Source organism: Bubalus bubalis, chromosome 11 (assembly GCF_019923935.1).
Source record: "Bubalus bubalis isolate 160015118507 breed Murrah chromosome 11, NDDB_SH_1, whole genome shotgun sequence".
NCBI lineage: Eukaryota > Metazoa > Chordata > Mammalia > Artiodactyla > Bovidae > Bubalus > Bubalus bubalis.
Genome location: NC_059167.1, coordinates 42,965,671 through 42,990,211, shown reverse-complemented (window position 1 = coordinate 42,990,211; position 24,541 = coordinate 42,965,671). Strand labels below are relative to the sequence as shown.

The 24,541-nt window shown below is 38.8% G+C and overlaps 1 protein-coding gene across 13 annotated transcripts in view; it reads left to right on the top strand.

Annotated features, from left to right (window-relative positions):
• Window positions 1-24,541, top strand: part of ATP8B4 (ATPase phospholipid transporting 8B4 (putative)) — a 337,268-nt gene that overhangs the window by 253,515 nt on the left and 59,212 nt on the right. For all 13 annotated transcript variants that reach the window (XM_044925001.2, XM_044925002.2, XM_044924995.2 and 10 more), the window contains 5 exons: window positions 4,189-4,377; window positions 15,300-15,415; window positions 18,621-18,785; window positions 19,750-19,861; window positions 23,551-23,656. In XM_044925001.2, coding sequence (XP_044780936.1) covers window positions 4,189-4,377; window positions 15,300-15,415; window positions 18,621-18,785; window positions 19,750-19,861; window positions 23,551-23,656 — 688 coding nt within the window. The remainder of the gene's footprint in view (window positions 1-4,188; window positions 4,378-15,299; window positions 15,416-18,620; window positions 18,786-19,749; window positions 19,862-23,550; window positions 23,657-24,541) is intronic.

Genomic DNA, 24,541 nt, shown 5'->3' with positions numbered 1-24,541 from the left:
CCCCCAAAATAAAGTCAGCCACTGTTTCCACTGTGTCCCCATCTATCTGCCATGAAGTGTTGGGACTGGATGCCATGATCTTAGTTTTCTGAATGTTGAGCTTTAAGCCAACTTTTCTTTTACTTGCATCAAGAGGCTCTTTAGTTCTTCACTTTCTGCCGTAAGGGTGGTGTCATCTGCATATCTGAGGTGATTGATATTTCTCCCGACAATCTTGATTCCAGCTTGTGCTTCACCCAGCCCAGCGTTTCTCATGATGTACTCTGCATATAAGTTAAATAAGCAGGGTGACAATATACAGCCTTGACATACTCCTTTTCCTATTTGGAACCAGTCTGTTGTTCCATGTCCAGTTCTAACTATTGCTTCCTGACCTGCATACAGGTTTCTCAAGAGGCTGACTTGAGACTTGTTTTTGCTTGTTTTGACTTGTTTTTGCTGACTGTATAGAGCTTCTCCCTCTTTGGCTGCAAAGAATATAATCAAGCTGATTTTGGTGTTGACCATCTGGTGATGTCCATGTGTAGAGTCTTCTCTTGTGTTATTGGAAGAGGATGTTTGCTATGACCAGTGTGTTCTCTTGGCAAAACTCTATTAGCCTTTGCCCTGCTTCATTCTGTACTCCAAGGCCAAATTTGCCTGTTACTCCAGGTGTTTCTTGACTTCCTACTTCTGCATTCCAGTCCCCTATAATGAAAAGGACATCTTTTTTGGGTGTTAGTTCTAGAAGGTCTTGTAGGTCTTCATAGAACTGTTCAACTTCAGCTGCTTCAGTGTTACTGGTCAAGGCATAGACTTGAGATTTCTTCTTCTTTCATATTCTTAGTGTAGGTGTGAATTTTTAAAATATTTGTATTGCTTAGAATTCATTGAGATTCTTGAGTCCATAGAATGTTGTCTTTTATCACTTCTGGAATTTCCTCAGCCATATTATTTCTTCAAATATGGACCCTGACTCATTTTCTCTCTTGTAATAAGTCTTTAGTGTGTAACAGTCTCACTTTATTCTCTATGTCTTTTAATAATTCTTTGATTTTTTTCCTTTCTTTGTCTCTCTCGGATATATTCTGGAATTTTCCCCATTTTTCCCCCTGTACACAAATTCTTTCTAGTAGTATTTAATCTGCTGTTTTTGACTTCTATTAAGTCTTTAATTCTTTTTTCAAATCTGATTAATTTTCTCTTTTATTTTTTGAAATCCATTAAGTGTTTGTAGTATTTCTGATAACTTCAATATCTAAAGTTTTTAGGGATATTATTCTCTCTGTTCTTTCTCTTGGTTCTAATTATATCTTGGCCATTTTATTTGGGACTTCATTTGTAGAAAATTTTCAGGTTCTGAGGCTAAGACTGGTTTCTCCAAGAAAGGATTTGCATTTCCTTTAGACACTATTTGGGCTTCCCTTGTGGTTCAGCTGGTAAAGAATCCACCTGCAATGCGGGAGACTTGGGTTCAATCCCTGGGTTGGAAAGATCCTCTGGAGTAGGGGAAGGCTACCCGCTCCAGTATTCTGGCCTGGAGAATTCCATGGACTGTGTAGTCCATGGGGTTGCAAAGAGTCAAACATGACTGAGTGACTTTCACTTAGTCACTAATGTATATTTTCAACCTAAATTCACAATATCTGGGTAATCTGTGAATTTAGGATGCAAATATACATGAAAGTCAGTTTTCTGTTATAAATTTTCAGCATATTTTTTTCTCTTATAAATAGACAGTTTTCCTTATAGGTACTCTTAAAATGGGCACTGTTTTCCAGTTTACCTTCATACTGAGAGAACATCCTTTTGAGGAGGGAGGGTGCTCAGTTTTAAGAAGTGATCTCCTATTAGACTTCTTTCCCTGGCCTATGTCTTTTCTAACCAATGCCCTGAGATACTGGAAACCAGTTAGTTTCAAAAATGCCCATCCTTTATTCCAACCATATTTTTTTTTTCCTCAGTCTTTGACCTGAGCAACTGCTGCTTTCTTGCCAGTCCTGGGTACATGCAAAAATATTTAAATGCATTTTATTTATAGAATCTATAGCTGGTTCTAACAGAGGAGATTGATCCTGGAACCTAGTCCACCATGTTTCCAGAAGTGGAAGTTATGATGTCATTTCATAATAGATGAAGTAATTGCTTCAATTTTTTTTAATTTCAAAAATTAATTTATGCCTATTGTAGCAAATGAAGCCATACAACATAAAGATTTATAAAGGCAAAGATAGTAATTTCTTCCATGAACTTTAATTCAATCTCTAGAGAAGTAACTCGGAGAAGGCAATGGCAACCCACTCCAGTACTCTTGCCTGGAGAATCCCATGGACGGAGGAGCCTGGTAGGCTGCAGTCCATGGGTAGCGAAGAGTCGGACACAACTGAGTGACTTCACTTTCACTTTTCACTTTCATGCATTGGAGAAGGAAATGGCAACCCACTCCAGTGTTCTTGCCTGGAGAATCCCAGGGACAGGGGAGCCTGGTGGGCTGCCTTCTATGGGGTCGCACAGAGTCGGACACGACTGAAGCGACTTAGCAGCAGCAGCAGCAGAGAGGTAACTAATGTTAACATTTGGTATACATGATTTCACACTTTCTACTTGCTTATACATGTACGCATATATATATGGATAGATATGTAAGTAGTTTTTTTTTAACAAAAAAAGAATTCTAGTACATAGATTAATATGCAACCAGTTTTCTTAACAATTTATGTTGGACATTATTATAAGTCAGTAAATATGGATCTAGCTCTGCCTAATTTTTTCTAATTTATTTTTACATACAAAGATACTTGTATATAGAAGAGCTTACTTTATTCATGCTGGTTTTTAAGTGTATTTTTATTTTTTTCCCACATTCATTCTTTTCCTCTCTTCTCTCCTCTTACTCCCACTCCAGCACATACACAATATCAGGTACCAATCATTAATATCCTGGTTTGATTCCTTATATTTCAAGGGATTTCTTTGATGTATTTTCATAAAAAGATCATTAGTAGCAGACTGAAGAGGAATTTGGGATGTCTGCATCGTCACTCTGGTGTGTTATCTTGCAAAAGTCGCATAACATTTTCATAAATTTTACCAGTATAAAGTGGAAATACAGGCATACCTCATTTTGTTGTGCTTCACTTTATTCCACTTCACATATATTGTGTTTTCTACAAATTGAAGATTTGTGCCAGCCTTGCATCAAGCAAGTTTATTGGCACCATTTTTCTAACAGCATTTGCTCACTTTGTGTCACTGTGTGACATTTTTGTATTTCTTTTAATATTTCAAACTTTTTCACCTGATGGCTCAGCTAGTAAAGAATCTGCCTGCAATGCAGGAAACCCAAGTTCGATCCTCAAGTGGGGAAGATCCCCTGGAGAAAAAGTGGCAACTCACTCCAGTATTCTTGCCTGGACAATCCCATGAACAGAGAAACTTGGCAGGCTACCGTGCATGGGGTCACAAAGAGTCAGACATGACTAGTGACAAACACATGTATTTCTCATGGTGATCTGTGATCAGTGATTTTTTGATGTTACTATTGCCAAAATATTATGAATCACTTAAGACTCAGATTATTAACATTTTTTTTCCACAGTATTTTTTAATTAAGTATGTATATTCTTATACATAATGCTATTGCACACGTAACAGACAACAGTATAATGTAAATGTAATTTTTATATGCACTGAGGAACCAAAAAATTCATGTGAATCACTTTATTGCAATATTTGCTTCTTTGCAGTGGTCTGGAACCAAATCTGCAATATATCTGAGATATGCCTGTAATAATTTTAATAATCCCTCCCTCATTGCCATGAGGATTATGTGAGTTAATTTATATTAAGTGTTTTAGTTTGTGAAATTTTCTTGGCATGTTTCTAGTCACTGAAAATACAAAGGTGTGGTCTCTGACCTAAGAAACTTTCCACATAGGAGGGAGGCAGGCTCAGGAATGAGTTTTTTCCTGTAAGCTGACAAGGGCTCTTATGCATGGTGTTATGTATGGTGTCCTGAAAGTTCCACAGGACTGGTGCCTGGTCAGCTGGTTAGTGAGTGGAAAAAGTCTAATTTCTAGAGCCGACACTTGGGTTGGGTCTTATAGAATAAGTTGAAATTGATGTTGGTTGTTCTATGAATGTTACTATCATCATATTAATAATCTGTTTCTTTTTGTTATTTGATCCACTTGTTTCTTTTCCTTTTAGGAGAGCTGATTTACCAAGTTCAGTCACCTGATGAAGGAGCTCTAGTGACTGCTGCAAAAAATTTGGGGTTCATCTTTAAGTCTCGGACCCCAGAGACAATAACAATAGAAGAATTGGGAACACTAGTTACTTATCAATTGCTTGCCTTTTTGGATTTCAACAATTTCCGAAAAAGGATGTCTGTCATAGGTATGGTTGGTGGCTGCGAGTATTTTCGATCTTTTGATAATACTGTGGTTATATGAAAACTTCTCAAGGATGATTTCACTCTAGTTATGTGCTGAGAGTTGTGATATGTATTAACTTTTTGAACTTGTGTCATCCTCAGCTTAGCCTCAACTCGGTAGCAGTGAGTGTAACTAAAGAAACAAGTGCTTATTCTGTGTCCAGCACCGTCACCTTACCCTTTGCCCCATTCTCCGCCTTCATCCCCAAGCTACGATTTTACTCAGTCTGTTTTCTGCTTCAGATTAAAATTGCTCTTGTTCCTTTTCAATGCTAAAGGTTCTATCTGTTCCCATCCATTTCCCTTCCTTACTCACTCCCTTCTCACTTGCTTGTAACTTCACTTTCTTCTTCATCACTGACTTCTTTCTTCAGCCTGCAACTCTATGATCATCTTTGTTTCCTTAAAGATATTGTTCCTATTCTGATCTCCACTGATTTTGCCACCCAATTTTTCTTCTTCCCATCACAACTTAATTTTTCAAGGTTAGTTTTTGATCCTCATCTTGATTTCTCTTTTCAGCCTATAAGGGTCAGGCTTCTGCTTCTAATCTTCAAGACAGAATTCCTTCTCAGAAGTTTGACATCACCTCTTAACTACCCAGTGCAATGACATCCCCTCTCTTCCTTCTTTCCTCCCTTCCTCCTTCTCTCCCTCCCTCCCTCCTCCTTATCTGTTTACTGTCCATCTGTGGATATATCTATCCTCTATTATCATCTCTATCTCTTTAAACTTAGTGACATTTGATACTGTTAATCTGCTTCTCTTGACACTCCTCTTTTGGCCTCTTTGACCACACTGGCTCCTGGGTCTCCCCTTGTCCTGTGCTTGCTTTCTCGAGCTCCCTTTCAAGCTGACTGGTCTTCATCATACTCTTCAGTGTTGGTGTCCTTTTCTCTTCTGCGCTTTCCTCGTATAATCTTGACCACTCACATGGTGGCAGCTACTGCCTATATTTTGTGTCCTTCCCATATGGTTCTTCAGTTTTAGTCTGTCTCTGAGGCTTCTATACACATTTTCAGGCTTCTCTTGGATTCTCTCACTGGGTTATTCTACAGTTATCTCAAATTTTGTAAGTCTAATATAGAACTTTGTCACAACTATGTTCTTATTAAAATTGTTATCTATCTTTTGCTATATGCCAGTGTGAGTGAACTGAACACTTTACAAATATTTTATTAAAGTCTTGTAATGTATGGATGTGAGAGTTGGACTGTGAAGAAGGCTGAGCGCCAAAGAATTGATGCTTTTGAATTGTGGTGTTGGAGAAGACTCTTGCGAGTCCCTTGGACTGCAAGGAGATCCAACCAGTCCATTCTGAAGGAGATCAGCCCTGGGATTTCTTTGGAAGGAATGATGCTAAAGCTGAAACTCCAGTACTTTGGCCAGCTCATGCGAAGAGTTGACTCATTGGAAAAGACTCTGATGCTGGGAGGGATTGGGGGCAGGAGGAGAAGGGGACGACAGAGGGTAAGATGGCTGGATGGCATCACTGACTCGATGGACGTGAGTCTGGGTGAACTCCGGGAGTTGGTGATGGACAGGGAGGCCTGGCGTGCTGCGATTCATGGGGTCGCAAAGAGTCGGACACGACTGAGCGACTGATCTGACTGATCTGATCTGAATAGTATGTCACCCCCAATCAGGAGATGGGACATTTAAAGCTCAAAGATTTTAAGTATCTTTCCCAGTATTGTCATGTATCTTGTTACAAAGCCAGTAAGATGCAGAGCAAATATTTGAATCCAGATTTGTCTGTCTCCAAAGTCTGGCCTCTTTATCCCTGTTGTAGGTCACATGCTTTTGATACCTCCATCTACTTTGTGCCCCTAGGTTATTGGCTCTCAAGCTTCAGCTTCCATCAAAACCACCAGGAAGACTTATTAAAATGCAGATTTTATTTATTTATTTTTGCCTTTTTAGCTTAGCAGTACATTTAAGAACTGTTTCCTTATCTGTACATAAAAAAATATACTTAAAAATTTTTAAACTATGTAAATCTCCACTCTATGGATTAAGTCAAAATTTATTTTGTCCCTTGTAGTAGTAGTATAGTAGTGGTAGTGCTAGTTGCTCAGTCTTCCTGAAGGAGACCCAGGTTTGATCCCTGGGTCAGGAATGTCCCCTGGATAAGAGAATGGCAACCCACTCCAGAATTCTTGCCTGGAAAATTCTGTGGACAGAGGAGCCTGGTGGGCTACAGTCCATGGGATCGCAAAGAATTGGACAGGACTGAACGACTAACACTTTCATTTTGTCCCTTTGTGGTGGTCATTTATGCTGTCCTCAGACTTTTGCTTTTACAAGTACTGAAATGAATAGCCTTGTACATATTTCATTTTGTACATGTGCAGTTATTTCAGAATATTTATCAGAAATGAGATTGTTGGGTCATAGGATAAACATGTTTTTAATTTTGATGGTTATTGCCAAATTGCCAAAATGGTTATTACCATTGCAGGTATATCATTTTACAATCCCATCTCCATAGTAGGAATGCCTTTCCCCCTATATCCTCACCAACATCAAACTTCAGATTTTTGTCAATTTTTAAAATGGCATGTAACAGTAGTTTTAGTTTGTACATTTTTATCACAGATGAGGTTGAGTTTATTTCCTATGCTTGAGATACATGTATATTTTCCTTCTGTACAGTGTTAGTACTCCTCACTCATTTTGCTATTGAACTGCTAGATTTTTTTCTTCTGTATTTACAGAAGTCCTTATATATTAAGGAGAGAAGCCCTTTGTGATGTAGCTTGCAGACATTTTTTTCCAGTTTGTTGTCTGACTTTGATTAGTATTTCTAGCTATACGTATAGTGTTTTTTATGTGCCCTTCTTCTGCTTTTCTTTTAATATGATTGAATTATTTTAGGGCTTCTACAGTTTGAATCATAGTTAGGAAGCACCTGGTAATATAGAAGATAGGCGAATATGTGATTTGGAAAGATAAGTATAAAGTAAAATGCAGATTTTAAATGCTGTTAAAGTGCAGCACTAGAGTTTTTGATTCAACAGGTCTGGGGTGGGGCATAAAAGTTTGCATGTCGCACAAGCTCCCAGGTGTTCCTGATGCTGCTGCATCACTGTTTGGACCACAGTTTGGGAGCCATTTCCTTAGACTAAGAGATCCTTCAGTTCAGTTCAGTTCAGTCGCTCAGTCGTGTCTGACTTTTGGCGACCCCATGAATCGCAGCAGGCCAGGCCTCCCTGTCCATCACCAACTCCCGGAGTTCTGCCTCAAACTCACGTCCATCGAGTCAGTGATGCCATCCAGCCATCTCATCCTCTGTCGTCCCCTTCTCCTCCTGCCCCCAATCCCTCCCAGCATCAGAGTCTTTTCCAATGAGTCAACTCTTCGCATGAGCTGGCCAAAGTACTGGAGTTTCAGCTTTAGCATCATTCCTTCCAAAGAAATCCCAGGGCTGATCTCCTTCAGAATGGACTGGTTGGATCTCCTTGCAGTCCAAGGGACTCTCAAGAGTCTTCTCCAACACCACAGTTCAAAAGCATCAATTCTTCAGCGCTCAGCCTTCTTCACAGTCCAACTCTCACATCTATACATGACCACAGGAAAAACCATAGCTTTGACTAGATGGACCTTTGTTGGCAAAGTAATGTCTCTGCTTTTCAATATGCTATCTAGGTTGGACATAACTTTCCTTCCAAGGAGTAAGCGTCTTTTAATTTCATGGCTGCAGTTACCATCTGTAGTGATTTTGGAGCCCAAAAAAATAAAGTCTGACACTATTTCCAGTGTTTCCCCATCTATTTGCCATGAAGTGATGGGACCGGATGCCATGATCTTCGTTTTCTGAATGTTGAGCTTTAAGCCAATTTTTTCACTCTCCACTTCACTTTCATCAAGAGGCTTTTGAGTTCCTCTTCACTTTCTGCCATAAGGGTGGTGTCATCTACATATCTGAGGTTATTGATATTTCTCCTGGCAATCTTGATTCCAGCTTGTGTTTCTTCCACTCCAGCGTTTCTCCTGATGTACTCTGCATATAAGTTAAATAAGCAGGGTGACAGTATACAGCCTTGACGTACTCCTTTCCTATTTGGAACCAGTCTGTTGTTCCATGTCCAGTTCTAGCTGTTGCTTCCTGACCTGCATACAGATTTCTCAAGAGGTAGGTCAGGTGTCTGGTATTCCCATCTCTTGAAGAATTTCCCACAGTTTATTGTGATCCACACAGTCAAAGGCTTTGGCATAGTCAATAAAGCAGAAATAGATGTTTTTCTGAACTCTCTTGCTTTTTCGATGATCCAGCGGATGTTGGCAATTTGATCTCTGGTTCCTCTGCCTTTTCTAAAACCAGCTTGAACATCAGGAGGTTCACGGTTCACATATTGCAGATCCGTAGCTACTTTTTATTCTCCGCTGAGATACTCAGCTTGCCTTGTGCACTTTCACACTGTTTGCATGGACTATTTCAATGTAGACCTCTCCTCTTTTCCTCTTTCTTTCTCAGAAAACTCCTAATCATCTGGTAATATTGATTCAGGTGTCACCCATTCTCTCGATTCTTTTCCTCCTTTCCAAATAACCACATTCTGCTCTGTTTCACAGAGCCCCTTGTTCGAAGCACTAGTGTGATACCAGTCCTGTGATACTCAGGCTTTCCCCATTAAAGTCATGCTACCTGAAGGCAGGGACTGTGCCCTAATCTTCATAAACTACCCAGGGCCAAGCAAAGTGCTTAAGCACATAGTACGTTCTCTAGGAATATCTGTTAAATAACATTTAACCCAACATTTTACAACTTATGAATATCCTGATCAACATGTTAAATCAATTTTTACTCTGAAAAACGTGTGTGTATGTAACAGTAGGACTTTTGGTGTCTTATTACTGGAAACTAGCCCTGGGAGATTGCTCTCAGCAGGTAAAAACCAAGCATCATCTGAGGGTGTTTATTTTTATTTTTCTGACAACAGGCTGTAGGCAGTCATTGTCAGTGTTACTAATGAGCACATATGCTGCTCTGGGTGTTGGCCTGATGTTGTATCAGCAGGGACTATCTTCTATTTACAGCTTCAGGGAAGTGTTATTGATGTTGGGTTGGCCCAGAACTGGCTTCTCTTTGCTCTGAGGGTGTTGACAAAACCTAAGATTGCTACACAGGGAAGCTTTTGGCTTTTCCCCAGCATCAGTCACTATTAAGGGAAATCACAGCCTAACCACAAACGTCACATGTTTGCCTTAATGGATCCCATATGAAGAAAGGTAGTGTTCCACCGCAGAATGCATGGAGGCTTGGGGCTTTATGTTTGTTCTGTTTTTTAATCAGTTCTGTTTGTTTTTTAATCAGGAGGAATTTGAAAGAGAAACTCCACTAGGGTAGACAAGTCTATGTTTGATAATAAGACCAAAAAAAAAAAAAAAAGCAGTGTCAGACTCATGATTGTCACGGGTTGGTGGGGAAAACACCCCAACACAAAGTCTCAGACATTTGTTGCTGTTTCTTCTCCTCCTCCTCCTAGGTCTTCTCCTTCTTCAGGTTTGTTTTAGATAATCATTCATTGAATCATGAATGTACAGTTTCAGTACCAGTGGTACTTTCATTCTGGGGCAAGAGCCCTGATTTATTCAGAGGTTTTTATTTATTCTAAATAAAAATAGATTTCTGTAAATAATTTTGTCAGAAGGTATAAAAGATACAATATTTTAGCCACCTGATGCAAAGAACTGACTAAGTGGAAAAAGACCCTGATGCTGGGAAAGATTGAAGGCAGGAAGAGGAGACGACAGAGGATGAGATGGTTGGATGGCATCACCAACTCAATGGACATGAGTTTGAGCAAATTCCGGGAGTTGGTGATGGACAGGGAAGGCTGGCGTGCTGCAGTCCTTGGGGTCACAAAGAGTTGGATACAACTGAGCAACTGAACTGAACTGAAAAAAATATGCTTTATAGTTAAGTATATGGGTGCAGTCTTGCGAAGTTGCTTCAGTTGTGTCCGACTCTGTGAGACCCAAAGGACCATAGCCTGTCAGGCTCCTCTGTCCATTGGATTCTCTAGGCATGAGTACTGGAGTGGGTTGCCATGACCTCCTCCAGTAGATGATCTTCCCAACCCAGAGATCAAACCTGCCTCTCTTAGGTCACCTACATTGGCAGGCAGGTTCTTGCCCACTAGCACCATCTAGGAAACCTTGAGACGTGTATAGATCTCATTATATAGTTTTGGGTATATGTAAATAGTTATTTACATATTTACTAATTATATAAATAAAAACAGATAAAATTCAAGGCTAGTTATTAATAGAGCCAAGTGGCAGATAATTATTAAAGAAGAATAAATTACAGTAGCTCCTTGTAAAGCCCTTACAAGATCTTTATATAAAGGTTTCTCAACTCTAAACCTTTTAAGGATTATCAAAGTACAAATCACACTGAGATGTGACCGGCATTTCTAACCCAACTGAAATATGGCAAGTAGAATTATTCATCAACCTTCACGGTATAAGTATTATATTTACTCTTACAGCAGAAACCTGGAACCATTTCTGAATATTTTTTTTTCTTTATATCACAAAAGCATAGCTACTGCTTGCAACATATTTTGCATAATTATAATTTAACTCAATCAAGCAAATATTTATTAAGTACCTACCATGTTCTAGGAACTTGAAGCTGAAGTAGAATATGAAACTGAAAACTACTTTGTGGTTGCATTCAGAGGAAGATGGTGAAGCAGGGTAGGAAATAGGCTAAAAGGGGGCAGATCTAGATGATTCCTGTTTTTGCCACATTAAGGAGTCCAATATTCATCGGAAGGACTGATGCTGAAGCTCCAATACTTTGGCCACCTGATGCAAAGAGCTGACTCATTAGAAAAGACCATGATGCTGGGTTAGATTAAAGGCAGGAGGAGAAGGGGATGACAGGATGAGATGGTTGAATGGCATCACCAACTCAATGGATATGAGTTTGAGCAAACTCCAGGAGATAGTGACGGACAGGGAAGCCTGGCATGCTGCAGTCTATGGCGTCGCAAAGAGTCAGACACAACCGAGTGACTGAACAACAACAAAGGAGTCCAGACTTGATCTAAGGGCAAAAGGAAGCAATTACGGGATTCTACACAGTAGTGTGAAGATGATTCACCCTGTGTGTGATGGCTGTGTTATAGAAGGAAAACAGGAGGGAAACAGGACTGGGATGAATAAAACCAGTTAGGTTAATATGATAATCTAGGAAAGAGAGAAGGTGGCAGAGACCTCTTGGTTTCAATTGGATATGGGTGGTGAAGGGGGAGGAGATTTGAGTGATGACCAGATAACTGCTTTGGGAGACTGAGTGGACGGTGAAGCTGATATTTAAAACTGGAGATAAAAAAATAAAAAAACAAAAAAACGGAGACATAGGAGGAATAATTAGTTATTGGTGATAGGTAATGTTTCCAGTTTGAGTTTAATGTGCTCAGGCACATTTAAGAGGAGATGTCCAGTTGGTAGTTAGATGTCCAGGCAGAAGGGAGCACTGGAAATGGATTTAGGCAGGAGATACACATTTAGAGCAACCATCCTATAGCTGAAGCCAGAAACAGAATCTGACAGCCCAAAGAGCGTGTGAAGGATGGGATGAGAAGTCAATTTGGGGTAAATCTATGAAGAACACCAATATTTAAAGGACAGGCAGTGGGAACAAATTCTATAATTAAAATCTGTGACCTTTGTCCAGACTCTGTTTATTTATCTCAATCATTTAAAACTGCTATGTTATTTTAAATTTATTTTAAAAAGCTAACTTCTGAAAGGACTGAGATTTTATTAGCCTAAAGATTTCCTAGCAGAACTGCCTTGAATGAAAATGGATATAAAACTAGCTGAGCTGCTAAAAGAAATGTTCAGTGAGTAAAATTAAGCAGGATTCCATGAAATTGGACTATGCAAACTCAAATTTAAAGGAGTTAATGCTGAGTTAAGAGAAGGCATCGGATATGGAAAAGCTTTACTAAATCAGGAAATTGTAGAGCTGGAATGACATTAGAAGTTAGGTTGTTTAAATATCTCTTTTTCAGAATAGAAATTGAGATGGTGAGACAAAGAGATGGTAAGGAATTTGCACAATTCGTAATCAGTTTGTGATTTCCCTTGACCAGGGATTCTCAATGAGTGGTTTGGGGAACCCTAGGAAAACGTGAAAGATTTTCAGAGGATTCATAAGGACAAAAGTATTTTTATAACATTGCTAATGTTATTTATCTTTCAGTTTTTTTCTCATGAGTATGTCACAGAGGTTTACAAAAGCCACATGACATGTGATATCACAACAGATTGAATATAGAAAGCAGATATGAGAATACAACCGTCCTCTATTAAACAAGATATTAAAGAGCTCTATAATCATATAGAACATTTGCCACTCCCCAAACTATTTTGTTTTGGAAAAAGTGTCATTTATGTAAATATGTAATGTTTATTGTTATTTATATAATACTTATATTTTGATTAATATTATTAGTGTCATGACTATTGATATAATAACATTTCTCAGTTTTAATTTCTAGTGTGGTAAATATTGATAGATAGGACCCACCTGTAGTCCTCATGAAGTTTTAAGAGTGTAAAGGGGTTCTGAGACCAAGAAGTTTGAGAATCAATATCCTACCTTGGACTTTAAAAAATGAACCGTCATAGAGAAGTTTTACTAGCAAGTGGAGGATATACACACTTTGACTTTATAGCTCTGGTAACATAAGGAAGAAAATGTGGGAGAAATTAAATTGAATTGCTGTATAAGAAAAGAAAGAGAAAGCCTTTCCTAGGAGTAAATGTTTTCCTCCCACTTGATTGAATAGATATAAATTGCATTTTTTTCCTCTCATTTTCCCCACTGTGGACATTTGAGCCGAGTACAAGAAAAATTGCATAAGTTCTAGAAACTATGAAAGTTGACCATGGGTCTTAGAAGAGAAGACAACCCATAGATAAATCCCAATACAAAGAAGTTTCCAGGGTGCATTAGGTTTATTCAAGCTAGGAGGAAATTGGATTAGATCAAGTGTTGACTAAGGGTCATTAAAAATTAGAGGAAACAACCTCAGTGTTCATCAGCAAATGAATGAGTAAAGAAGATGTGGTATATATATACAATGAAATACTGCTCAGCCATAAAAAGGAATTAAATTTTGTCATTTGCAACAACATAGGTGCACTTGGAGGGCATTATGTTAAATGAAATGTTAGACATAGAAAGACAAATACTGTATAATATCTTTCAAATGTGGAATCTAAAAAATACAACAAATTAGTGGCTACAACTAAAAAGCAGGTTCACAGATATAGAGAATAAACTAATGGTTACCAGTGGGGAGAGGAAAGGGAGCAGGGAAAATTTAAGGATAGGGCATTAAGAGATACAAACTACTATGTATAATATAACCCACTAGGATATATTGTACAGCACAGGGAACATAGCCAATACTGTAGAATAACTTCTACAATATTGTGAATAACTTCTGAGCTTCCCCCCTGGCTTAGTGGTAAAGAATCTGTGTGCAATGCAGGAGCTACAGGAGATACAGGTGTGATTCCTGGGTGGGGAAGATCCCCTGGAGGAGGGCATGGCAACCCACTGCAGTATTCTTGCCTGGAGAATCTCATGGACAGGGGAGTCTGGTGGGCTACAGCTCATGGGGTCACAAAGAGTTAGCTGGGACTGAAGCGACTTAGCATGAGTAACTATAAATGGAGTGTAGCCTTTAAAAATGGTGAATCACTGTATTGTACACCTGTAACTTATATAATGTTGTACATCAACTATATTTCAATTAAAAAAAGTTATGGGGAAAAGTAATTTATTGTACTGTGGTATTATATTCCTTTAAATCAAGCTCTGAACTTCATATCCTCTTAAACTAATAGTAGTCAATATTTATGTCCATTTGTTATGAGGCACTCTATTTTTAGAGAAAAGGTACAACTGAGTTGAAAGCATATAATAATCTTAGACTCGATGAAACTTGTGAGGGTCACTGTTCAAACTATGAAGCTGTGACGAGCAGTTGTCCTAAATTGTATCTGACTTTTAGATGTAGTAGGGGAGAAATACATTTCTATATCATTCATCTGTTTAATAAATAATTAGGTGCCTGATATGTGCCAAGATGTAAAACCAAGCCTACAAATATAGGTCAAGTATTCTGTGGCTTAAAGAAAGATTTGTCTGACAGCAACATGTGTGACACCCAGGGGAGGAGTTGAGGATTGTAAATGAGGGATTGGAGCCTCATCAAGGCTATCTTTCCCAAACGTGGGGAGAGCAGGTTAAAGCACAGCCCTACTAATACAGACTTTTAGTGGGAAGAAGGTAGAAACTTCAGTTTTGAAAGCCCCCTGAGAAGTCTGCTTGTAGCTAGGATTATGATCCAAGAGTAAAAGAGCTTTTCTGAGGAGTAAAGGTAGTGAGGAAATATATCAGCAAGGGCTGAGAAAAATCCATAAGCCCTGACTTTGAATGACTTGAATTCCATATGGTGATCATTTGGCATAATGCTGATAGCTGATTCCTATAGTCAGTCTTGAATTTCACATCAGGAGACAGGCAAACAAAGCTCTCAGTTCTGCTCAATACAGAAGGCTTAAATTTAAATGTATTAGCCCTTCAGAAATAGTAAGCAAGGAAAATAGGAAGGTTATATACATCAGAACAAAAATACTTGTTCCTGTAGATGGAATATTTCTAAGTTAACAAAACAGGAGTAAAGTCAGGTGACTTAGGTAATGACCTTTTAACCAAAGGCACTGAGTATTTTATGACTGCCTAAAGCCTGATGCTCATTTCCAAATTGCCTGGCTGGAGGCCAAGGAGAGTCTAATTTTGATGGATTTCATTGATTATTGTCTACTTTCCCAACTTTTTTTTTTTCAGTTCGAAACCCAGAAGGACAGATAAAGCTTTATTCCAAAGGAGCAGACACTATTCTGTTTGAAAGACTTCATCCATCCAATGAAGACCTTCTGACTTTGACTTCAGACCATCTCAGTGTAAGTGCCCCTGTGGTAAGGTTAGCACAGTGGCCCTTTAGCAGCTTCCTGTGGTTAGGTCTTTTTTTTAAAATATCAGCTAAGTGATCTGATTTCTGAAATAGAAAGTGTGTGGAGAATGGCTGCACAGGAAACTGTGCCAATGAACGTTTAGAAACTGGCACATGGACCCACCCCTTGCCTTGCTGAACATCAGGTCAGTCACTCCAAGGTGGATGAATCCACAGCTGATGAGAAATAGCCGCTGAGTGGTCCAACCAACCAACTCTGGTCAGGAGATGACTCAGGACACCAAGGGAAACCTGCTCTGACTTCCTTACAGCTGGGGGCTGTTCCACCTGGATGACTGGACTGGTTTTAGTGAAGAGGAACTGGAGAATTGCTTTCCCTTGGGTTCTGATGTGTCTGGTACTAATGTATCTGGTACTCTTAGGGTTACTCCCCTCCACCCAGGGGATAGTTTAGGGTCATGTTTATATGGTGAGAGGAAAATAATCTTTGTAGCCAACTTTCTCCTTTAAAGGTCTTTTTATTCAGGTCATATATCATGATGAGTCACTAATGTTCCCTGGGTTGAAGTTAGCAAATGCATACAGCCTGAGACTATGCAAAGTTTCTTTCTAGAAGCTTTCTAAAGGGAGCAGGGATGATCTTTGGCATACGTTTTTCTTTTTGCAAAAGAGTAAGAGTCTAAGAATAAATATAAATGTTATCTGACTTAAAAACTTGAGATTTCAAGGGTCATTCTAGCATATGTTTGAGGTTCTGTTAAACACAATATGAAATTTAAGGGCAACTGCTCAGAACTCTTATTTCCTCCTTGGTTTCTCTCCTTTAAAAAGCAATTGAGGGTTCATTTTCTTTGCCAAGCCCTATATTTAATATAAAAAAAAATTCCCTGAATCTTTAAAAAACAAACAAATAAATAAAAACCTCTGCCTGACTTTAAGTTTAAAGAATGATTGTTTGGTAATATTGGTTACAAACATAGCTATTGTTTTTGTCTTCCCAATAGAGCATTCTTGATTTTCTTTTAATCTCTTCCAGAAGGCCATCATGATCCTTTAAAAAAAAATTTTTTTTTTTATGAAAACAACTTTGGAATCATAAGCATTTGATTTTGCCATTGCTCAAACACCAAGGTCCTGGATTTTCATACTAAAGTATGGGAAACCTGATTTGATCTTTCTACATTTCTATGAGTATCAATTTGACTTGCTTTTGCTTCTTTCACTTTATTCATTTTGACTTCTAAATTCTGAGGTTTTAAATTTATATTTAGTTATTGGTTTTTGAATGATTTAATGATGGGAAATGATCTTGCTAATCCTAAATGTTGATTTAGGATTCAACTTGTTTCATGCACTAATTAAATAACTTAAATCATCTGTCCCCTTTTGTAGTGTCATCTTAGAGTTGATTCACTGCTGTGCAGAACAGAGAGAAAAGCACTGGTAATGCCCAGGGGTGTTGCAAGTTAAAGTCAAAGAAGTGTTTGTCGGAATTAAGAGGACAAAAGATCATTATAAGGCAGTAACTAGATTTTCAGATCAGTTGGGGACCCAGTGGTGGTTTTGGAAGGGAGGGCTTGTACAGTGTGATTGCAACATCCAAAGTGCTACCAATGGTCTACGAGATAAGTTTGGATAATTTTTCTCATACTCTCTCTGGGCTAAACCATATCACCACAGTGGGCACTGATTTTCCATTTTCCTAATTAGGGTGTGTCAAAGTTTAATTTGTGTCTGATTGCCAACCTGTGTCTGTCCCATAAGCCAGAATACAACAGAGAAGATATGCTTCATGGCAGTGCCCAAAGGAGCAGAAATGGCTATAAAAATGCTTCCAGTATAGAAGGCCATAAAGTGGCCATAGAGGCCTGTGCAAAGTGGGAGGTTTTTAGCATTTATCCAAGCATTCAACATATGTTTCTAGCTATTGTGACTGTCTGAAACACTTAGCAACTACCAGTCTCCTATGTTTAGTGAATTATTTGCATATTAAAAGGATGTAGCACTCAAGGTTTTATTTCAGACTCTCAGTTGACTGAGACACTAAAGAAGGAGTATCATCCTCTGATAAACTTGACCTGTTATTAAATACTAACTCTATAGAAGATAGTTTATAAAAAAAAATTATTTTTTAAAAGTAACTGGGCTTGATGACCTCTTTAAAATTTCAAGCAATTTTATTTTTAAAATTAGACTTTACTACAGCAAAAAAAATATTATAAAGGTTTTAGGATGAAAAGTAAAAGTCAGCTTCAACTTCTAATGGATTTGAGCAAACTCTGGGAGATAGTGGAGGACAGAGGAGCCTGGAATGCTGCAGTCCACAGGGTCATAGAGTTGGACACAACTTAATGACGAACAACCACCACCACCACTTCTAGTACTAGTTCCCAGAAGTGAAAATTTGTATTAACTTTCCTACCTTTCTCACTTTTCCTCTAGAGTTATTATTATAACGTTAATTAATACCCTTGAATTTCTATTGCATGACATTTTTTTTTTCATCTTTATTGAATACATTTACTTTATTATTATAAATCTTGAAACATAAACACAAGTAGGAGAGAGTAAGTTTTAGACATCGCTATATTATTAGGGGGAAAGCATGGACGGAGGAGCCTGGTAGGCTGCAGTCCATGGGGTCACACAGAGTCGGACACGACTGAAGCGACTTAGCAGCAGCAGCAGCATGACTTTGGTGAGATGTCATGTTGCAGCCCCTTGTGAGAGCCCCCTTCCTTTGATTTGAGAGCCGTGGCTCCTCTGAAGGTCCTTTCTTCTCCCCTGAAAACTGAGGGCCATGGCCCATAAAACAGGCTGAATCCCTCTCATCACTAGCAGTGCTTCCATCAGGCAGAATATAGGTGAGAAACCAACATGTTGCTTTGAATGGTTACCTCAAGTCACGCGCACCATTGATCACACCTCAAAGAGGACCCTTTAGTGGGTGTTTCAGCAGTCTTAAGGGGGAATGCTAGGTCCTCTGAATGTTTCAGTCCCGTTGGAATAAAATACAAAATAAAAATAGCATCTCCCATTTCCAAGGGGACTAAAAAGTTGGAGTCAAGAGGACTAAGTTGTGCTCTTGGGCTAAAATGAATTTGAGTGCATAACTTCTTACTCATTACTTTTGTTGTTTTATTGTTGTGATTATTGTTTTGGGATGGTTCCAAGGTCTCTGTCTGTCCTGGCAGGAATTTGCAGGAGAAGGCCTTCGAACCTTGGCCATTGCATACAGAGATCTGGATGACAAGTACTTCAGAGAGTGGCATAAGATGCTTGAAGATGCAAATACTACCACAGATGAGAGGGATGAACGGATAGCAGGGCTGTATGAAGAAATTGAAAGGGATTTGATGGTATGCATTTAGAAGCATGATGGTTTGTGTTTACACAAGGGATAGTATGTGTTTAGAGATCTAGCAAGGGAATAATCCACTGGCTAAATCATCTTGCACACAGCAGATGTTACTCTTTCAAACTTTGAATCATGCTTTATATGTTGGCTTTGAGCTTGCCATATGTGGCCAGAGGATTATTTCAATTAGCAGTAGCTTATGCCATTGGAAGTCCCCCAAGATTGGAAGATAGTAGACTCCCTATTCTTTGTCAGCTTCTGGTATATCATGTTTTGTTTGATGTTGTGTTTTTTCTTCCTCCATGCTGTATGACCCACCCTTTTAGAACAGGGAAACTTGCTGTGAAGAGTGGGGATCCAGCTCTAAACCAACCTAGAGCCATGAGATGCTGATGATATCTGTACTGTCCAGAGTGTGATTTATTCTAGAAACCACTCTTCCCTAGGGCCCCAGTGGCTAGACTGTTTAGCTGTTGTGATGTACTAGGATCACACCTTGATCATCTTTGGATGAAATATTGCATAAGAACCTTCACTTTTTAGTTCACAACATCTGATGGTTTGTTCATTGAAGAGAATGGTTCTACTTTTTATTTTGAGGTCCTGACTCTGAGATGAGGCATTTCCTTTGAGACACCTGGGGGATTCTTGAGGCTCTACAAGCCCAAATGGCTTCTGATCATTTATGCTAATGTTTTATCTGAGCATATCATATCCCTCATGTAAATTCTATCTTCCAGGATCTCTGCACTAATTGGTATGCTCACCAGTTGCCTGGATTAGGGAACTTCCTTCTGGGGGTTTTCCCAGCCCACCTCTGTACATAAAGGATGCTTGCTATATCAACACATCCTAATTTCCATCTTTATGTACTTTGACCTCTAAACTCTGTAATTAAAAGCCATAGATGTTATGGGTATTATATGCATGCATTAACGTAAGGTATTCTCTATTTTTCATTGAAGCTACTAGGTGCCACTGCTGTAGAAGACAAGTTACAAGATGGTGTGACTGAAACAGTTACAAGCTTATCACTAGCCAATATTAAGATCTGGGTCCTAACAGGAGACAAACAAGGTAATTTGAAAATAGATGATGATGTTTTGAAAAGAGGATGATCATTCTTGTGGTACAATTTTAATGAACCAGGAAGCTTAATTAGTAAGACATTTGCCCAGTACTCCACTTAGGAAAGAGTTTCAAATACAAAGAGGAAAGCGAATATATAACAAAAATTTACTATCAAACTAACCATACTTATTGCCAAATTCAGACTGAAGTTGAATAAAGTGGAGAAAACCACTAGACCATTCAGGTATGACCTAAATCAAATCCCTTATGACTATAGAGTGGAAGTGAGAAATAGATTTAAGGGACTAGATCTGATAGACAGAGTGCCTGATGAACTATCGATGGAGGTTCGTGACATTGTCCAGGAGACAGGAATCAAGACCATCCCCAAGAAAAAGAAATGCAAAAAAAGCAAAATGGCTGTCTGAGGAGGCCTTACAAATACCTGTGAAAAGAAGTGAAGCGAAAAGCAAAGGGGAAAGGAAAGATATACCCATTTGAATGCAGAGTTCCAAAGAATAGCAAGTAGAGATAAGAAAGCCTTCCTCAGCCATCAGTGCAAAGAAATAGAGGAAAACAATAGAATGGGAATGACTAGAGATCTATTCAAGAAAATTAGAGATAGCAAGGGAACATTTTATGCAAAGATGAGCTCTATAAAGGACAGAAATAGTAGGGACCTAACTGAAGCAGAAGATATTAAGAAGAGGTGGCAAGAATACACAGAAGAACTGTACAAAAAAGATCTTCACAACCCAGATAATCATGATGGTGTGATCACTCACCTAGAGCCAGACATCCTGGAATGTGAAGTCAAGTGGGCCTTAGGAAGCATCACTATGAACAAAGCTAGTGGAGGTGATGGAATTCTAGTTGAGCTATTTCAAATCCTGAAAGATGATGCTATGAAAGTGCTGCACTCAATATGCCAGCAAATTTGGAAAACTCAGCAGTGGCCACAGGACTGGAGAAGGTCAGTTTTCATTTCAATCCCAAAGAAAGACAATGCCAAAGAATGCTCAAACTACTGCATAATTGCACTCACTCCCATGCTAGTAAAGTAATGCTCAAAATTCTCCAAGCCAGGCTTCAGTAGTACGTGAACCATGAACTTCCAGATGTTCAAGCTGGTTTTAGAAAAGGCGGAGGAACCAGAGATCAAATTGCCAACGTCTGCTGGATCATTGAAAAAGCAAGAGAGTTCCAGAAAAACATCTACTTCTGCTTCATTGACTATGCCAAAGCCTTTGACTGTGTGGATCACAATAAACTGGAAAATTCTGAAAGAGATGGGAATACCAGACCACCTGACCTGCCTCTTGAGAAACCTGTATGCAGGTCAGGAAGCAACAGTTAGAACTGGACATGGAACAACAGACTGGTTCCAAATAGGAAAAGGAGTACATCAAGGCTGTATATTGTCACCCTGCTTATTTAACTTATATGCAGAGTACATCATGAGAAATGCTGGGCTGGAGGAAGCACAAGCTGGAATCAAGATTGCCGGGAGAAATATCAATAACCTCAGATATACAGATGACACTACCCTTATGGCAGAAAGTGAAGAAGTACTAAAGAGCCTCTTGATGAAGGTGAAAGTGGAGAGTGAAAAAGTTGGCTTAAAGCTCACAAACTAAGATAATGGCATCTGGTCCCATCACATCATGGCAAATAGATGGGGAAACAGTGTCAGACTTTATTTTTCTGGGCTCCAAATCACTGCAGATGGTGACTGCAGCCATGAAATTAAAAGACGCTTACTCCTTGGAAGGAAAGTTATGACCAACCTAGATAGCATATTCAAAAGCAGAGACATTACTTTGCCAGCAAAGGTCTGTCTAGTCAAGAATATGGTTTTTCCAGTGGTCATGTATGGATGTGAGGGTTGGACTCTGAAGAAAGCTGAGCACCAAAGGGAAATGACCCTGATGCTGGGAAAGATTGAGGGCAGGAGGAGAAGGGGACGACAGAAGATGAGATGGCTGGATGGCATCACTGACTCAATGGACATGGGTTTGGGTAGACTCTGGGAGTTGGTGATGGACAGGGAGGCCTGGCGTGCTGCGGTTCATGCGGTCGCAAAGAGTCAGACACGACTGAGTGACTGAAGTGAACCAAATATCTTCTGTAGTACACTGTGGAGTCAGTTGAGTTTCAGTTCAAATACTTCTTAAAAATAATAGTTATACTCGTAGGCAGCAATGGTATTAAAATGTTTAACTGTTAGTTTGTATGTGCACTGATCCCAGTTTAGAACACAGAGTGGCAGAGCTCTGGAGCAGGACATTGGAGACTTCAGCATTACTTCTTTAGTTTCTTCTTGGTAGGGAGGTTTGGGAATCTTCAAGGAGGGGTAGGCTTTGGAGAGACTCAAGGAAGCAGCTTTTTATCAACTGGTATGAAAATATTTTGGTATTTTAACAGCCACCACAACTGTACAAGTGTAACCTGGCTGAATTCCAAGATTGCCCATGGAGTTGGACACGAAGAGCTGACCCACTTTCAGGCATAACAAAACTCCAAGTCATCAGAGAAAGAGTCATTAGGTTCACAATACCATCTTTCCTAGGAAAGAAAAGGTGATCAATTTAGTTTGGGTCTATTGCTAGCAGTAATGGTTAAAACAAGCATGATTTTCTGCTTGGCCATCAGTAGACCAGAAATATTCAGTTAACTGACATACATATTTTTAAGATTCTATTTACATGTTAGTTACTTTTTAGAACATTGGCGGATTTGCAGACCTGATAAATCAGTTCTCTATATGTTTACTCAAATCACCGACTACAAAATGTAAAACACAGAGAGTTGAGCTCTGTGCTGGGTTGTTAGAGACTTCACTTGATCAGTGTGTACAGCCATTCAATTAGTTATGAATACTTATAAGTTTACTACTTAGCTTTAATTTCTGTGGTTTCTACAAAGGATATGCTGAAGTTTTATCAGTTGTCTTCCTTGACTTATGACAAATCTAATGACTCTATAGAATTCACAAGAATCTAACAAATAATAAAATTAAAAATTGAATGATTGTATTGAAGATGGAAGGGGTACTTACCTATCCTAGGCTCTACTTATACAAAATTAGAGGTTGGATTGGTCAATATCATGTAATATTCTAGTTATCTAGTAGCAGCAGTCCTGGTTTGTTTTTGAGGTGATATTCAAATTCCAAATTTCTAGTCACTTAATGGAAATATGGCAATGTTGCATGTGGGAGAATTTTTAAAACTTAAAATCATTTTTCTGCTGTTCAACTGAACATTGGGGAGTTTTCAATTTGTCTATTATATCAGATTGAATAATAGCTTAGTATTTCAGCTCTGCAAAGACAGTATTCAAGACTTCTGGTAAAATTTTATACAAGTAAAATGTATACATTTTACTATATCACAAGATCTTGGGATCTTTTCATGAATACTCCTTTTGGAAATCAAAAAGTTCTTTTAAAAACTAGATGAGAATGTTGAGGATTCATAGATGTTGGTTGTTTTTTTTTGTGTGTGTGGATTTAGCAAATTTTTAAATTTCTTCCTCGATATCTTGTATTTATTTTATTACCAATCATACTCTCTCTGAAGTTAAGGAGGCCTGTAGGCCTTAAGGAAATATGGAAAGGTCTCAAAACTCTAATGAAAAAGATGCTTATCTTAATAAGTAATGTTCTAACTGAAGTGGGCTTTCTTTTGTATCAGAAACTGCCATTAATATTGGCTATGCCTGCAACATGCTGACTGATGACATGAATGATGTGTTCATCATAGCAGGGAACACAGCTGCGGAGGTCAGAGAAGAACTCAGGTGAGTGTCAAAGGAAAGAGGAAAGGAGGAGAGGGAAGGAGGGGAAAGGAAAATCTGAGAGTTGAGAAAGAGTGTGCCTAATTATTTCCCCAGCACTTTAGAAAGTGCTTTCTTATAACTAGTTTTGCTTTCTCTAAACTCAGTCCATTTGGGGTCTGACCAAATGGCTTAGAGGCAAATGGCTTGCCACTTGCTCTAGTCCTGAAGGGGCTAACACAGCCCATTCAACACAGTTCACGCAGCATAACAGTGGGGCACCGTGAGCTTCCTTACTGTGTCTCCATTTAACCTTAATACTTGTAGATCGAATCTCCCAACATTTTTACACTGTCTTAGTCACTGTAGAAAATATCTGTATCATTCTCATTAGAAGCTATGGCTGGAGACCACATATGTATTTGACAAGTAAAAGTTGGAAAATCTCATTATTACTGATATAATTTTATCATTATTATTTTTTTTGTTTTTAATTTTATTTTATTTTTAAACTTTACATAATTGTATTAGTTTTGCCAAATATCAAAATGAATCCGCCACAGGTATACATGTGTTCCCCTTCCTGACCCCTCCTCCCTCCTCCCTCCCCATATCATCCCTCTGGGTCGTCCCAGTGCACTAGCCCCAAGCATCCAGTATCGTCCATCGAACCTGGACTGGCAACTAGTTTCATACATGATATTTTACATGTTTCAATGCCATTCTCCCAAATCTTCCCACCCTCTCCCTCTCCCACAGAGTCCATAAGATTGTTCTATACATCTGTGTCTCTTTTGCTGTCTCGTACACAGGGTTATTGTTATCATCTTTCTAAATTCCATATATATATGCGTTAGTATACTGTATTGGTGTTTTTCTTTCTGGCTTACTTCACTCTGTAGAATAGGC